At 44.1% G+C, this 17219-nt stretch overlaps 2 protein-coding genes across 3 annotated transcripts in view; both read right to left on the reverse strand.

The window, feature by feature from the left end:
- Positions 1–507: 507 nt before the first annotated feature.
- On the reverse strand, positions 508–3542 carry SNTN (sentan, cilia apical structure protein). Its single transcript, XM_075095780.1, has 4 exons — positions 3433–3542; positions 2773–2807; positions 1873–2012; positions 508–666 (listed from the first exon to the last, which is right to left on the reverse strand). The coding sequence occupies exons 1-4, from the start codon at positions 3540–3542 to the stop codon at positions 508–510; spliced, it is 444 nt and encodes a 147-aa protein (XP_074951881.1).
- A 6593-nt stretch (positions 3543–10135) lies between these two features.
- SYNPR (synaptoporin) overlaps positions 10136–17219 on the reverse strand; it is a 112759-nt gene continuing 105675 nt past the window's right edge. For both annotated transcript variants that reach the window (XM_075095782.1, XM_075095781.1), the window contains 2 exons: positions 12662–12853; positions 10136–11916 (listed from right to left, as the gene is read on the reverse strand). In XM_075095782.1, coding sequence (XP_074951883.1) covers positions 11650–11916; positions 12662–12853 — 459 coding nt within the window. In that variant the 3' untranslated portion in view covers positions 10136–11649. The remainder of the gene's footprint in view (positions 11917–12661; positions 12854–17219) is intronic.

Below are 17219 nucleotides of genomic sequence, written 5' to 3' on the forward strand. Positions count from 1 at the left end.
TTGTGAAACCCATCACTGGGATCATTCTGCTCAGGGCTGAAGCACCCTGGGAGAGCCCTGGGGAGCTGACGGGCCATGCCATCCATGCTGCTCCCCTGAAGGGAGATGGAGCTGCACATTTTTGCAGCAGTGTCCCCATCATCTCCCCACAATAGTATGGGAAATGATGGAGAGGTCTGGGAGAGCATGGGCTGTCTTGCCCTGGCATTAAGCTGGGCTGGGGCTCCACCCAGCTGCTAACTGATGTTGGGGCCTCGGGACCCACCAAGGGCCAGTCAGTACATCCTGCCAGAGCACATACATAGTGGACACAAAGCCCTGAGCACCAACATTTCACTCCACAGACTGTTTCCACAAAGGAGTGAGTTCAGCCAGGTTTGGACAATACTTTATTCCATTTAAAAGGGACCAGCACAGGGTATCCAGGCAGTCACTGTTATCGCTGTGTATGATTTGCTCCTGCTTTCCTTATAAAGTGCCAGCCCATTTCTTCTTTTAAAGCACTGATCATTTTGTGGTTTTCACATTTTTGATCTCCTGCAGCAGGTCAGACATTAGAGTGAGACTGACTAACAAGATCATGAAATCTTCAAAATCAATTTTGTTCTCCGACTCCTCATCCAGGGCAGAAATAATTTCCTGATATTTTGGTTTGTTTTCTTGGCCCTAGGGAGAATTTTGAATGAAAAAAAAAAAAATAAGCATGAAGTTCCTTTTTTATTGCATCATAAAAAGAAAGAGTGACACGTATGTAAAAAATTACGTATTTTTCTACCTTCCCATCCAGGTTTTTATGTCCACATTCACATCAGTTTTTCTAAAGGCATCCCAAGAAACTCAAACAGAAATATTACTGCAGTCAGATGGGAGAACAACCGGTCCCTAAAGTTCCCACCTGAATCCAGAACACATCCTTTAAAAGACACCTAGTCATGACTGAAAATATGGCAAAGCTGATGATGTAGTTGGTAACTGCTGGAAAAAAAAAGGAGTCCTATGTCTTAACAAAACCAGGGAGAAGAAACAACCAACCAACCAACCCTCCTAACCTTAATATTCAAGACAGGTCCTCAAGTATATACTGTGAAGGTCTCAGAAACTGTTGTTTTTACAGACATTAATTCAGTAGCTGCTATTCTCTGCCCTGTTGGATTTTACAGTTGGAATGGAAGGGATTATTAAAATTTTGTGTTATGGCTGTTATTCATATTTCCTTTTGAAAAAAATAGAGTTGCAGGATTTTTTTTAGCTTAGTAATCTTCAAAACATCGCATAATTCCAAATTTGATTGGCTATTGATATTTTCAAGACCTTTTCCATAAAGTGTCTTGTTTTTAATTTGGTACCGGTTCCTCCTCCCCAACCAGTCAGGTGATTTTGTTAGTCTTGGAAGCAGAGGTGTTATCAAGAATGTCTTTATTCTTCTCTCATTTACTTAGTTGAGCTCTTTTTACTAGTCCTACATAGTTTTCTCTACCACTTCATAAAACTGTTTTGGTTTTTTATTTTTGTTTAGGGAGGGGAAAAAAAATTCTGTAAGAAGCTTACAGCCACAAGTGCCAATATAGCTTTTTTCACCATACCTGGGTGTCACTGACACCCAGGTGGGTGACTGATGGAGAGGAGCTTTCTGCTCCCTTTCTCCCCACCAGCAACCCCAGTGCATGCAGCTCTGCAGCACGGGGCTGGCTCTCCTGGTACTCGGTCAGTGCTCCGGCAAACTACCAAATGCCTTGTTAAACGCAATGGCTTTCTTCTCTTCATAAATACAGTCTGTTGTCATCATGTGACAGAGCCCGAGGTGCCATTCCTGCACCCAAAGCATCTGGCCAGTGCCAGCCCAACGCCACCCACTCACCTGAACCTCCTCACCTGTATGACACCCCAAATCTGGGTTTGCAGAAAGCTTTTGGTTTCAGCTTTGCTGAGCTTGCCCTCGAGGTCAGCAGAGTAGTTATACACCAAAGCCATGGTAGCAAAAGCTTTTTCAAGGTCTGAGACTTTTTCTAGAGCTGGGGGAAGGGGGAAAAGTTACCAACCTATCAGAAAACGTGGTATTTGAGATTTAATTGAAAGGAATCTGTCAGAACCATCCTGAGTGGGTGGAAATCTGTGTAGTTTCATTAAAGTTAATGAGGCTGAAACTGTTTATACTCACAGAGGACCTGGCCCAGATTTTATTTGGAGTGGGCCAGCAACATGGAATCACACCCCAAAAGGATGCTTTCAATCGGAGCTGGGGCAGTAACGCAGGGTAACATGCGAGATCCATCTGGTCTACCCCCACCCTGGGCATCCAGCAAGGACCTGCCACGCCATGGGGACAGGCCATGCTGGCCATCTCCTGGACACGTTTGGACTGCCAGGATCCTGTATCGGGGAAAACGTGGCCCATCTGGGAAGCCTGGCTGAAGAGAAATGCCCATGTCTGAGCATAAGCACTGCACTTCAGCATTACGGTATACTTGGGATTTTGGCTGGATTCATTCCCCCCCCTTTCCTGAGCCACATCCTAAAGAGTGCACACTCACAGTTAGCATCAGGTACCACAGATGATTTGGGCTGTGATTTTTAATGGAAAGGCAAGCAGAAGAGGAGACGTAGATCAGTGCGGGAACACATTGCACAGGGACCCATGAGACCCTCTCGTCTTGCACTGGCTAAGGGTCTGCATGGCCTCTGCAGCTCTGCTACATCACCAGGGTTTACTGCACTTGTACTGTGGCCTTGGAAGACCTGAACCCCCAAGGGGCAACAAATAGGTCACCTTACCTTTTATTGATGCCAGCTGCTTGGCTATAGGTATGCTGGTAGTGAGAGAGGAGAGGCGTTATCACCTGGTGAATTGTGTGTGTTCTGTAGTTTCTCCATGACTGAACTTGCTCATTTCTATTTCATTTAATCCCCTGGGAACTCAGGGCTTCCCAAGGGAAACTGGCTTTCCTTCACAGTGGAAAGGAAAATAGCCTTTACAAGCAGCACACATCACACAGCTCCTAATTCTTCACCTAAGCAAGTAACCTGGAGTTGTTATTAAAGGTACATTTTATTTATATTTAAGAGAGGGACATTGCAGAATCCTTCAAGTAATTTCTTCAGAATGTGAAAAAGCTCCAGGAATTTTCTCAGTTTTAAGCCCACCCCCAGGGAAGGGCAGAGGGGTCTGTCATTCCCCCACTCACCAGTACTCCCCATTTGGAGCAGACGAATAGCTTTTATTTCCAGCAGGACTCACACCTGTGAGAAGTACTTCCCTGCTTTCTATTAAAACTTAAAGCCTGCTTACTTTTGCTAAAGTGCTGGAAACTAATTACAGCACAGACAACACACAGCAGAAGCATTTGCTTGTGATAATGACAAACACATCCAGATAAAGAATTTCCAGGCTAGTGTCAGATCACCAGAGATACAGCGAATGAAGTGATGACTTACAACCTGGGCATGCCTGCTGCAGCCAAAGGGCTTTTTTTGGTGGAAGCAGGAGCTACCTGATTGACCGAGTACTGCTTTGTGCTGGGAACGCTTGCTCTGCAGCCACACATCTCGAGGCCAAGATCTTTGTGATCTCTAAGCAACTTGAGTAATAGCAAACAGGTGAATTCAAGCACTGCCCTGTGAAAGCAGCCTGCTTGCAGCCATGTCCTATCAATAACATAAATGCTATCTGGTGATCACAGAGCCGGCTAAATACATCTGTCTAAAGCAGCCCCTGTAAGGCAGCACTGCTGGGTGGGCAAATAGCATGGCTTCTATTTTATGTGAGAATTTGACAGAAACAAATCAAACTAATGGAGCCTGAATCCTCTTAGATCTGTAGGGATGTAACTTTGCTTCAGGAATAACTAAGATGCTAAATCCATTCAGCTATACACATTATCATTTTAATGGGAAACTATTCTAGCGTGGGCTAATATAACTTGCCCCAAGCTATAAAGTGAGTTGTTCCTATAGACAGACTCAGAAACCAACTGTTTCCCAGTTCCTGACCTAGCATTCATCCTAGGTAAGCATGCTTGTGCTCTAATATTTATTCCCCCGGCACAGTGCAAAGAGGAGATCTGTTCTTACCCTGAAGCGCCTGCAAAGCAGCATCCAGCACGGAGCCTCTGCTTCGGTTTCTACCCAAACGGATAGTGCCTGCTTCCAAAAGCAGCTCAGAGCCATATGGCAGAGCAGTTGCGCATGAGAGGAGCTTGAAGGGCTCCGATGAACTTTGTTATTTATTGGCATTGATATCGCTATTAGAAAACACACAGCTTGTCACACTGCCTATCTCTGCGCATGGTGTCCTTTCTGCAGATCCTTTGCCTAGAGGTGTCTGGACAGGATAACTTCGACCTGAAAGACCAAGCGGCTGTTTTAAACCCAGGGCGGTCTGTTAGTAGGTAGTGACTTCAACTGGTTCATCCAGCTCATCATTCCTGGTGAAAGGATAAAACACTGTTGTTAAAACTACCCAGGATGAGACTTTATGTAACAGGACATGCAAAGGAGACTGCAACAGATGGCCTAGAGAATTAAAATGTTTTCTTCATTTAGTAGAAGCTAAATTACTGAAGGCTAATGAATAAGGATGTTCACCACCTTACTGTTCCTGGATTTTAATTATCTTAAAAAGCATGGGAAAAGAGAACCTTTAATTTTCCATCTAAGAGTGTCATTACTCAAACAATTCAGAGCCTTTTCTGAGAGGTTTAAGCTGTCTTAGATCTCTAGTGCGTTCTTTAGGACTGGCTCATGAATAAAACAGCCTGTAATTGCAATGACGCAGCCAAAACACATATAATCAATGCTCATTATCCCATCAATTAACACACTAAAATTAAACAAGAATTCAGGCTTAGTAATCTGCCATCAGCTAAAAAAAAAAGAGTCTTGATATCATGTTGAAGTGATAATTCCCTTTCACATCTGTTGAACCGTACAACAAGGCATGAAAAGCCTTACATGCCGGTTAATCCGCAGAATGGTAATGTTTGGTCTTAGCATCCAAGGTAAAAATGAGAGTGAGAAACAGACTCTGTTGCATGTTTATCAGCTACAGGCAGTGCTGTGAGCTCGCTGGCAAAGCCAGCCCTCTGTGTTTTGGGCTCTTTCCACCACAGATCAGATTTCAGCTCACAGGTTTTTTAATCTAACCAACTTCTGAGAGCCTGAGCTCTAGAACAGGTGATTTGCTTTGCTGCGGTAATAACAAGTTCAAGCAAGCCTGGGGTACGTTATCCCTCTAGGATATACTAATTAGCATATGCAGGAGCAGTAGTGCCTAATAGATAACGGGTACCGCAAGGATAACCCTTGCCTTTGCTGACGATCATCTTTGAAGACAGCAAGATTTTGGCTGCGTGTGTTGCTCGGTCAGCAAGGTATGCAGGGCGCCAAGCCATCTGCTCTGTATCTATTTTGATACACACTATTTATGTTTGAAATATCCAGGTGCTTTTCTTGGTCAATTTTTAGATGTTTCACACTTTAACAATATTGTCTGTGCAAAATACGCAACCTGACACTTAAAACTGCAAGTCCTTTACAGGCAGTTCACTTAAAATAATTGTCACTGCAAAAAGCTGCAGTCTCCACTTCACTTTTGGTATTTTCCCAGAGTTTTCCCATTCTTTTAAGTACTTTCTGAAATTCAAGATGATGTACGTTGTGAAATACATGTGTGATGGAGCCCTGGCTCCCTTAGAGATGGCCCTGCAACACTCGGCAGGGGCAGGCGTGGGCATGCCTGCGGCAGGCAGGCATAGCCGAGGGACAGAGCCACAAGGGAATTCTTAAAACTGAAGATGCATTCACACTGTTAGCAACTCAGACTTTATTTCTCAGGTGAACTGTTCAGCAGCTGCAGGAGATGTGCTGCTAACTTGCACCCAGGGAGGTAGTAGCTTGATTTCTTTGTGACCAGAATATGGTCATTTTTATCTTACAGGATATGTGTATTTTTTTCCGTTTTCAAGACTGAGAAGCCCTCTGCTCCATCTTAACCCACAGCTACAGCCCTATACTATTTTTTTCTTGCTCCACCTCTTTGAAATCAATGATTTAATATAGGAAAAGATAGCGGAAGCAGCAGGTCTGATGTGCTCACTGCAGTTGGTCTCTCAACACCAGCCACAACCTGTGGTGCCCCTGCACTGTCCGTGCCCCTTCTGCTTGGGCAAGCGGGCTCAGCCCTGCTGGGGAATGATCTTCTCTTCTGCATGGTGGTGTGCAAAGAGAAGACACAACTCAGCACAGGTTAAGGAGGGGATTTAACCAGCTCAAGGGATCAATAGCTGTGCTGCTGCAGCAGGCAGTCTGCTTTGCACGACTAAGTTAGCTAATGGCCACTCACCCCTCTGGTCGCAGAGCCAAACTGGCTCCTGCTCACCAGCAGCTGGTTTACCTGTGCTAACACACTGCTGAGCATCCAGAAAAAAAAAATCAAAACCTGAACCCCTGCATTTATTCCACGAGACAGTGAATGTGGAGGATAAATAAAATCAAAGGGTGAGTGTTTCCTACCCATTTGTTTCTTCATCACCATGCCTTTTGGGGAGCGTGCTGCTGCTCCCATCTGTGCTGGGATGGCATAAGTGATGTGTTGTGTGTCCCAGGAACATCTGCCTCTTGGCCATCACTGTGGTTTTTTAAAATACCTTTTCGTAGCCAATTTGATTTCACTCAAGGGTGAAATCTGCACCAGTATTTATCCATATCGGTTGTGCCAGGCAGTTTGCTGACCGGTGCCCGATGGTTAACCTGTGACCAGCGCTCCTCCGGGTAATGCAAAACACTGCCCCGCAGGGCACGCTCGGCGGGTCTGTGCAGGGGTTGGAGTGAGAAGGAAACCCTGGCTGGGAGGCATCGATGGGTCAGCCCATCTCTCCTACCGCACACATGGGAGATAACGCTGCCCAGCCTGGAATTTAGCTCAGGGGTCACAAATATTTAAAATATATATGAATCCTAATGCTGAGACAGAGCAGGTAAAATGTTATTTAAGAAAAGCTGTTAGAATTGGTCTGTCTGCAGGGAAACATTGTCATTATGTCCAGGCATTTTTCAGACGTGGTACAGCACTTTGGCCAAAATACGTTCGTGCCTCATATGGGGGCAGCCAGGGAGCAGAGCGGCTGCGGGGATCCCCTGCGTGCAGGCACCCAACTCCCCCGGTTTCTTTGAAAAGCTGACGGATAAGGCATGAGCCCAACATTTTTGGTATGATATTCATTTTCAGAGGGAAGCCTGAAAATGCTATTACCAAGTAATTTTTCCTCTGAGAAATGTTTTATTATAGGACATTTAGACTTTAAAAAGGCAGTTAAGCTCATAAAAAAACCTAAAATCTTATTAAAGGACACAACAATAAAAATGTAAGAAAAGAAACTGGTAGCTAAATGCAACAAATGGGATGCCCCCTGGTCGATTATTAACATTTCATATCAAAATCCTAAGATCTTCATACTGAGGATGTAGGGCATTGATGAATGATGGGACAATCAGCACCAGATATTAATCCTAAAATACAGATTTTTGCTGCAGTTAGAAAATTGTAGGAGAAAAAGCTCTTGGGTTTAGTAGCAGGAGAGAATAAGAAGTAACCTTGAAAAAGAACAGTTAAGTGAGGGAGAGCATAAGGTAAGTAGCCCATCCATTCACATAAATAAAGATTTTGATTAAAATATGGCTTAAAACTAGTACACAGAGGACTAAACACTTATGCCGTGACATGGCATAATATGAGAATAACTTTTTCCCTGAAGGATGAAACAGTAAGTGGCAATTTTTACTACCTGTCTGTAATATTAACTGTGAAATTCTGGAGATGTTGTCAGAAGCAGAATATAGACAGGTACAGTAAGTGTTCCATGCAACTGCCTTCTCCATCAGTACATCAGAGATTCAGCCAGTGGTAATTCAGGGCTAGAGCCCAATTTGCTCAGTGAAATTGAGAGCATATACAGATTAGAAATAATTAACCTAATCAGGTCAGGCAATTGCAATATGAATTCATGCAACAGGAGCACAAACTTTCTCCAAGTCCTGGCCATCACTGAGACTCTGTTATGGGCAGCTCGATGGCCGTGGTTAAGATTTGATCAGTCATTGGGCAAGTATCTCACAATAGAAAAAATACCCTGTCAAGCAGGGGCACAGTCCTGCAGGCTGGATTTGTATCTAAATTCATCCTTGCCTCCCTGTTGTGCTGGGCAGGGAGCAAAGCAGGCTGCAGAGCCACTGGGTACCCACAGTGGTGCTCCCTGCCCCCTCCAGCCCTCTCCATGGAGGGGATGATGCTGCAGCTTTGCAAAGTGCATCCCCTCCCCAGTCCAGAGCAATGGGGAAACCCTAGAATTGTGCCTAAGCATGTCCCTTCCTTGGCCTCTGAGGCACCTGGAGAGAAAGTCCTGTGCTCCCACCTCCCCTGCCACACTCGCAGAGGTACCTGCCTCTCCTCCACAGCTCAACCCTTGATAGTGCAAACACGTTCCCATCTCGGGTAGCTGAGAAATGGGCTATAAAGAGAAACACATGGGAAAACAGGAGGGACAGCACAGAAGATCAAGGAACATGTTTTTTCCCAGGCTGACCTAGTTATTTAACTAACTGGCAGATGAAGTAGGTAGATGAACTGGTAGATGAAGAATGATGAAGTAGGAAAGCAATCATTCTGCTAGCAGCAGTTTCACAGAGGATGCTCGAGTTTACTTAGCTATTTGTCTTAAACCCAGGAAACACCAAATACAGCCTTTTCCATCTTGCTGCTCAACACTTTGCTAAACAGTCACTATTCCCAGTTCAAATAAACTTCAGATTTCTCAACAATTGCCAAAGGGTGTGATAAGAGTTGAATCCAAAGGAACACGGAGGAAACATTCAGATACATTTTCTTATATAACAGAGACAAGCGCATGCATCATTTTTGTTTTCTCTTTTGCTGCTGCCATACTATATTAATCTGAGAAGCTATAGATGAAGAGGTTTTTCATGCCTCCTAATTCACAGTGAAGACTATAGTCCCCAAAGGATAGCAACCAGCTCAACTGTTCTGTGTGGCAGCAAGGACCTAACGTACCTGTGAATGTCTGGCCAACTGGGTAAAGCAAAGGGCGAGTCTTTCATGAAAACTCGTGCCCCTTTCACTACTTTTGTCAACTCTTCTACCAGCTCTGCCCTTCATGAGGAAATCTTAGATTTAGAGTTCTGCAAATAATACCCAAAGTAAGTCATCATCTTAATTCTGTCCCCAGTCTTGTATTAGAAACTGCCCTTTCTCCAGGGGTGTCACCTCCTGAGGGCTTGAAAGCTGCAGTTCCAGTGCTCACATGGTTACACAAGAATTTCAGCTTCTTTGAAATGCGGGAATGAACTTCAGCAAAACTCAAGTTTCTTACCCTCAGCATTGGATAGAAAGTTTGGAAATGGGACTTTACTGATCTAGGTGGAAAAGTTGATGAAGAGAAAGCTAGTTGACTAAAAAACCTCTATCTATTTCTAGTGGAAAGGCTTTGATGACCCAACTTGGGATACTCCTGATCAACCAATACAAAGTGGGTTAAAAAAAAAAAAGTATGACTATGTGGGAGGGGGCATCAAAAGCATATATCCCATCCCCACCCCTTGCATCCCGTGCCACACACACAGATTTTACTTTCTCCTGGCTTGCCTATATCTAACTAGTTGCAAACTAAAAAAAAAAAAAAAAAGAAGAACAAAAGAACTAAAAGCTGAAATAAAACTTTTCCTTGACCCAATAAATTCTATTTTGCTCTCATTTGGAATACCAGGACATTTAGATATTCCAGTTTGTCCTCTCTACTGCTCAAACATGACTTTCCAGCAATCCACAGAACTGAGACAGCACAGTACTGGGCTAGTCCTACTGACAGGTGGAAAGAGAGGTAGAGAGGCAGGCAGGTATTAAATTGCAGTTTTAATTTTTTTTTTAAACTTGTGATACTGACCTTTAATGACAAATGTCTGTAGAAGTGTCATACTCCACTGTACATTAAAACAATCCTCAAAAATGTTGGAAAACAATAAGAATATGACCAATAAGGTCAAGCACAGGAATAATTATTTACCTTTAACAGTTTTCTTAGTTATTTTGCAGTGACATTTTAGTATTAACGTACTCTGAAAACATGCATTGTATGCAATAACTTTATTAGGGTCAAATAGATATCACAATATAGATTCATCCACCGAGTAGCCATAAACTGGTTACAACAATCATAGAAGAGACTAAGCTGTTTTAAGCTAAGATGCTTTCAACATTACAGCTCATACAATAAGATTATATACCGATACACTTTGATTTAGAAATGCAGATGATCAGTTTTGATTAGTATATTGTGCTTCAGGCTTTCATTTGTGTCAACGTGTCCCACACACTGTAGTGAGGAAGGGCTGCATTTCCCAAGGGAGAAATCCAAATGGGCTACAAGTCTGGCTCTGGCTATTTTAGGATGAGCTCCTCTGAGCCTGGGTTATTTGGTCAATCCAGTTACATTCTCCAGTAGCACCAAGCTAGTGCTCAGAGCAGCAACAGAACAGAGGGATTTCTAACAATCTTGAAAGAGCACGAATGGAAAGGTTTTCTTATTACAAGCGGGTATAAAGGAATAGTTATGTTTTGTAAGGTCACAACAATACATGCGGTTTTCATGTTTTGCTGTATTAAGAAACAGGGCATTTTCACATGGTTTTGTATACTGATATCTGCACCTCTGTTATCATAGTTAAATAAATACCTTTGTAAACATAGAACACAGTTACTTGGTCCTTATTTTCCACAGGTCACATTAAAAGATTCACAAAACATCCATAGAAATAGTGATTTATAGAATGAATACTTAGCTGAGTTAAATGGAATAAACATTGGTCAGGTATCATATATACTACTGAATGCCATTTCAAGGAAAAACATTTCAGTTACAAAGCATTCAGAACTTGGGTAAGCCATATATTCAACTCTGCAAAATATATAAAAGATGCATACTTCTTTTAAACACACATTTAACAAAATGTAGTGGCAGAAGTTGAGAAGTTCCATTTACACTGTCCAGACATTTGGTAGTATGAGACTGCTTATCCATGCACTAAATTATGGATTACTCAGTTAACTAAAATAATAGCAAAATCTTCTGAAACAAAAAGGTATAACCAAAACAAATGTTCTGAAAAGTCACAGACAGGCAGTTTTGAAAATTTAGGTGCCATGTTACATGCATGGATATACAGAATAATCCGTAGAAATAATAGTAAAACACTTTTGTTTTTCACCAAAATGCAGAAGGAAAGTCAGTTATATTATGCATATTAAATACTACAGACTTGAGGCTACAAAATGCTTCTACCATCTTAACACATACAAAACTACCATAAAGTTATCTCTACAACATACTACAACACTGACTCCAGGTCACCACCTGCGATGAGCACATTCCCTGTATCTGGCTAGTCAGGGAAAAAAAGGCCACCTCCAGCCCTCCGGCCACCTCCCATCTGTCTCAGGAGGTAGGCTTGGATCTTCAATTGACATTACACAGCGTGTTGTAGTATTAATTTGTGTAAAACCCTTAGAAACCTGGTGCCACTGAAACTTGAGACCTGTTAGACTCTGTATGTGTGAGGGATGCAAGAGCTCGTGCTGTGTGAACCCTAAATTTGATTAGCGAAGGAGGTCGGCCCGCTCTGGCCGTAGCTCTGGGACTGGCCGTATTCACCCACCTGGCCGTAGGAGCCCGGCTGGTTGTAGCCAGCAGCTGGCCCGTAGCTGTCTTGGTTGTAGCCACCTTGGTTGTAGCTGCTGGACTGCTTCTCCATGGTGTCTGGAGGGTGCCGCTGGCCTGAGGAATGCCAGCCCGTCTCTTTAAACACAAACCAAATGTTGCCTGCCCAGAGGATAAAGTTCAAGAAGCCAAAGACCTGGGTGGGGAGAAAAGGAGCTCATCATCCGGCAGCCATGGTCTCACAGGCCAGCCTAATGTTTTGGACGCTGCACTGTCCTGGGAGAAGTCAAAGCTGCTCCTAGTCCATCCTTCACCCAAAACCTGCTGGAAAATTTTCTCAGCTTTGGAGCAAATTCCCAAATTCACCTCCCTTAGCTGTAGTTCACAACATGTCTGTTTTCCTTTTTGTTTCAAAAAAAAGTTGAGTTTTTAGGCCAAAATATTTCTTTTGTTTGAAAACATAATCTAGTTTAAAGAAACTGTGGAAAGACAAAATTGAAAGAAAATATTTAAAGAGGGAGAAATTAACTGCTCCACTGGCCTAAAGCATTTTTTGTTGTTTTTAGACATTCTGAATTTACCAATTTAATGTTCTGATTTTTAAAGGAATCTGCAAGGCACAAAACCTTTTCTTCCTAAAGGAGTGCACAGAGCTTTTTTCAAAAGCATTGCGGTGAGCAAGTTAAAAGCAGAGATGCCAACCAATGCACTTGGACAGACGCTTTGCTTTCTTCCCATCCCAACCCTGCACGCTCATCCCGCTGCTGCTCCACGGCAGAGAGCTGATGTGAGTCACACTGCCTTTCCGTGCAGCAAGATTTTACTTCCAATTAAATAATTTCAGCTAACTGGTTTACACCAGCTGATTTAGGTCAATACATGGGTAAAAGAAATGAAAATACGTTTGCAAGGTAAGGGTGAAATGTAGTAAAGTCACTTACAACCGAAGTGTTGAGGCTTGACATAACAGGGCTGCGAACAGGCAAGCATTTGTTGGACTGCTGTTTGCAGGCAGACATCAGCAATAGCACTTCGTCTGGGTCGGTTGCAATCTTTACATCTGACAGTCCTTTAGCCCAAGCAGATGAGCCCACTAGCCACAAGAATGAGAAGACCACTGTCACAATGAAATCCTAAAAGACAAATTAGTTAGAAGCATTATACTGGTGTGTCCATTGAGAAGAAAAAACATATTTTAAAGTACCAGAAAACTGAAAGCTTATGTCAGAGGAGAAAAAAACCAAGAGCTTGTTATTTCGTGGAAGGTTGTCATTACTATCATCACCTACAGAGCTAATTATCAGAAGTGGTTGACGTGCCTAATGGGGCAGAGCCCTTCAGCTGCCATTTGCATTTCCAACCCTGAGGCCAGATTCTTACAAGCATGAGGCTGGTACCCAGGATCCTAAGCTGCCTCGGAAATCTGGCCATTCATGGCACCTGGCTGATGAAGTGGGATAAGTTAAAAGAATATAGGTGCCTGGAAAGGAGCTGGGGCCTCCTGAGGGCTGGCTCTTGCCCCACACACTCCTACAGACAGCCAGGGTGTGTTTCCGATAGGAAGCTTTTCCATCTATGGCAGCATGTCAGGGAGAACCTGAAACTGGCTAATCCTCAACTACCAGCTGAGGAGTTTTCTCACCAGCTACAGGTAAGGCCAAACGTCCCTGCTCTGCACGAGTCGTACAGCCGCTAATTATCACGACTGAACAAATAAACAGCGAGACTTGCCAAGCACAGAGACTCCTCAGCTCCTCTCTGTCCCAGTAAAACATTTGCTCCTAATTCCCATCTACGTGAAGAGGGGAGAAGAGGTGGCGGTCCCTCCAGGATCCAGCGCCTCCAAGCAGCTCTGCTCTGAACCACTCTGCTCGCTTTTCCCTCGGAAGACTCTCAGGAGCACGCACAGGCATAAACTTCTCCTTGTCTTAGCCAGAACAAGTGGCCAAGTGACACTGTTGTTGTGTGGGTTTGGGGGGAAAGGAGGGAGGAGGTGTGATTCTTCAAGCTTTCTTGTGTCTTGCTAAAACAGAAGAGCCTTTCTGCTGTCATATTTCATTCCATCTGTCAGCCCACAACAGATGGTAGAGGTGCCAAAGTCTAACATACCACTAACTGCATCGCTGCGTCTTGATATCCCACCTCCCCTGGGGGCTGCTTCCCCTTCCCCCTTACACAGTAAAGGTGCACATGGAAGGAAGATAAAATGGTCATTAAGAACACAGCATTTCCAGGTTGCTATCCAAAGAAATAAGTAATCCCTGGGAAACATCATTCTCCTCTTCTACAAGCACAGCTGACATTTGGGGAAGGTGCTCTCCGCAGCACCGCAGGGACAGAGGACGTGAGCTCCTTCCACGATGGAAGATGCACCAGTCAATAAACCAGCTGCACAAGTGAGCCATGAACAAAGGATTTCTCCGTTCACGCAGATGGGATTAAATTAACTGTGCTTGGGTGCTTTCCCAAAGGATACATCCTTCTCTTTTAACAGTGCCACAATTTGTTTTCTGCAGCCTGTGTCTGCTGCCGAGCTTTGAGCTCCTCTGACCTCCCTTCACGCTGGCCAAATGGGCCTTCTTGAAGAGTGTGAATCCCAGAAGCTGACAACTATCTTAACACCCAGAGACACTCTGGGTAGGCAGAGGCATACAGCCCAGAGTAATTTTTCTTCTCAGGGAGATTTCCAGCAAAAGAAATTACTGTCTTATATGGCCTAGCAGTAACTGAATGAGAAATGGACTCCTAGAGGCAACAGTTCAATTGCAAACATTTCCTAAAAATTCCAGCTGGTAGAAACACCAGATATTCACTGAGATATTCACATATAATGGGATATGCTCTTTATTTGCTATGAGGCTTGACATGTTATCTACCTGGATGCCAAGCCCCCATGTAGGTACTGATTGACATAATAGACAGGGACACACCAGAGTTTTGGGGAATACATTTTTAAAATGACAAGCAATCCTCTCTCAATGCTACTACACTATTAGGCTTCGCAAGCTAAATCAAGCTCTGCAATCAGTGCATTGGCAATAACAATAAAATAAATGCATAACAGCAGGTAGAAATTTGAAGCAGAGACAAATTGACCAAAACTAACACAATGTAGGAGTTTAAGCTTGCTAAAAAGAGGGAAGTTCTAAAAGTGAGCAAAGTTCTTCAAGCAGGTGAAAGCGGCAGGGGTTCAGACCTGCTGTCGGGCTCTCAGATCCTGACCCCATGTTGGTGAGGCATTTGCACAACTCTGCAGTCTGCATGAGTCCCTCACTCTAACTGCTATTAGCTTGTGTCTTAGGCTATAAAGTACTGCTAGGAACATCCAATAGCACTGTCCAACTGAGGGGCTGGTCCTAAAGAGACCAAGTATTTAATGTCATTTCTCAGGTCTGGTCTTCTCCATCTCACTCCATCCTCCATCCTTCTGCTGGCTTCCTCTGCTCTCCTGCACCAGGGTGTCCACACAAGCCTAACCCTGCCCAATCCTGCCCTCTCTACCTCTAATGCAGAGAGCAGACCCTATCTGAGAGCAAATGAGAGCCTTGGGGAAAGGGTCCACGCTCCCGAGGGGCTGGGATCAGGCCTTTTATACAGGAACTCCCAAAACATGTAAAGTCTAGCTGGATGCAAGAAATGCACCGAGCCAAAAGGGAAAGACTGCACAGCAGGACTTGGAGAAGAACCCACCCAAACCCCTCCACCAGCTGGAGATCATCACTGCTCCCAGAAACATGTTACAAGGCCAACAGCTTGTCAGGAAGACAGGACAGAAAGGCTAATGAGACATAAGGAATTTTTCAGTGGGTGCTCTCACCAAGGCTACACGGCCGGACTCGGGCTCTTGAAGGATTTGTTCCATCCCCTCTGCGTGACTAGAGCAAACTTGTGTCTTCCTATTTAATTTGAATCTTTGCTAACCTTCAGCTTTGGCTGGAACTTGAACCTCTCTTGTTTTCAAGTGGGTTTGGATTTCTGGCTGAACATTTTCACAGCTCTGGGTGGAACAGAGTTATAAGATAATGACATGCTGAAAATAAAAGTGAATTTCAAGCTAAGCTGTTCTGTAGCGTAATGTCTATCTGGGGAATTTCTCCTTGGTAATTAAAGCCAGAGTGCCTGCATACTAAAACAAATCTTACATTTGAATGTTTAATATCCCCATAGCATGGGTCATTTTTTTTTTTTTCCTTTGGTACAAAGTAATTTTTGTAGTTGCTCTCTTGAAATGGTGTCTATAGATCTCTTCAGTGTGTATTGTTGTATGCTTACACTGTACTCCTAATTGCAAAGTTTCTTTCTCAGATCTCAGCTGAGATACTTTGGTCTGCCTACAGGTGCCTTTGGGAAGGAGGCAAAATAGGAACATGTAGGAGAAAGCAGAAAACAAGATGTAAAATATGATGAATATCCAAGGAGGGAGTTTTTAAGGGCCTGAAGTATATGTAACACACAAAAAAAATATCTTGCTGCCTTTTTCAAGTTGAAACTTGCTATAACTGAGTTTGCCAAAAATGCCTACTTGGAACAATTTTATATATTATATGTTTTAGAATAGAACTGTGAATGTGCCTTTTCTTTTCATGGTAACTGAAACATTTCTCCTTGCTATCAAGCTACTAGCTTTTGCAAAATGCCCGTCTTGGGAGGGGGCAGTCGCTTAAGTCTCCCAAGCAGAGTTTTGGGTCCCCCAGCACAATCTCACCCAGCTAAAGGCAGCTGCAGAAGCTGCTTGTTCGCTCAGAAAGGGGACACGTTTCGCCTGCCCTGAGCTGGTCGGTGGCTTCAGCAACCCCCGGAGGCCTGTAACACACATGTCCCTGCACGCTCTCCATGCCCTGCTCTCCCTCCCAGCCAACATGGTCCAAGTTTGGCACGACAGCCCTGGGCTTTTATGTTTGAAGACATGCAAAACCTCAGCTCCAGCCTGGCCGCAGGGCACCTGGCATCCTTGCCATGCTTGCGCTCTCTCCTCCCTTGCTGAACCACAGCTGCTGGCCCCGTAACTGGCTTCTACACAGGGCTTTCAGTGCCTCTCCACAAACATTTCCATCCACTAATGCTCATGCTACAAAACCTTTTCATTTGACAAAACCCTTTCCTCCATTCACAGCATACAAGGGAGCAAATCCCCAAATGCCAAAGCCTATAAACCTTCCCAGCCAGAGCCTGTCTAGCCCAGCAGCACTACCAACAGGTTTCAGGCACAGCCACGCAGGAGCAGAGGGAGGTTTCTTTACTCCAGCCAGGGCAAACTGCTCAGGGGATTTGCTTTCACAGTCACAAGTGACCTAAAAATTCAAGAACCACCCCAGCGAGAGCCATAGCCCCAGCCCGGGAAGGTGGCCAACAGCAGGTCGCTGCAGGCAGCGAACGCCCTCCTATGATGGCATTTTAGCTCTTTTTTTGTTTGAACAAGGTCCCACCCCAGATTTTCTGCATAATGAAGCTTTAAAAGAATTACACACTTCTTGCAATGGTGTATGGCCTTGCGAGCTT

The sequence above is a fragment of the Phalacrocorax aristotelis genome, chromosome 6 (assembly GCF_949628215.1).
Source record: "Phalacrocorax aristotelis chromosome 6, bGulAri2.1, whole genome shotgun sequence".
NCBI lineage: Eukaryota > Metazoa > Chordata > Aves > Suliformes > Phalacrocoracidae > Phalacrocorax > Phalacrocorax aristotelis.

Excerpts from the sequence above, each read along its gene's own strand:
- SNTN (XM_075095780.1), bottom strand. The coding sequence starts at position 3,542 with ATGTGTGGCTGCAGAGCAAGCGTTCCCAGCACAAAGCAGTACTCGGTC. Across the intron at positions 2,808-3,432 it reads GCAGCAGGCATGCCCAGGTT|CATACCTATAGCCAAGCAGC; the intron begins GTAAGTCATCAC and ends TCTCACTACCAG. Across the intron at positions 2,013-2,772 it reads GCAGCTGGCATCAATAAAAG|CTCTAGAAAAAGTCTCAGAC; the intron begins GTAAGGTGACCT and ends CCCTTCCCCCAG.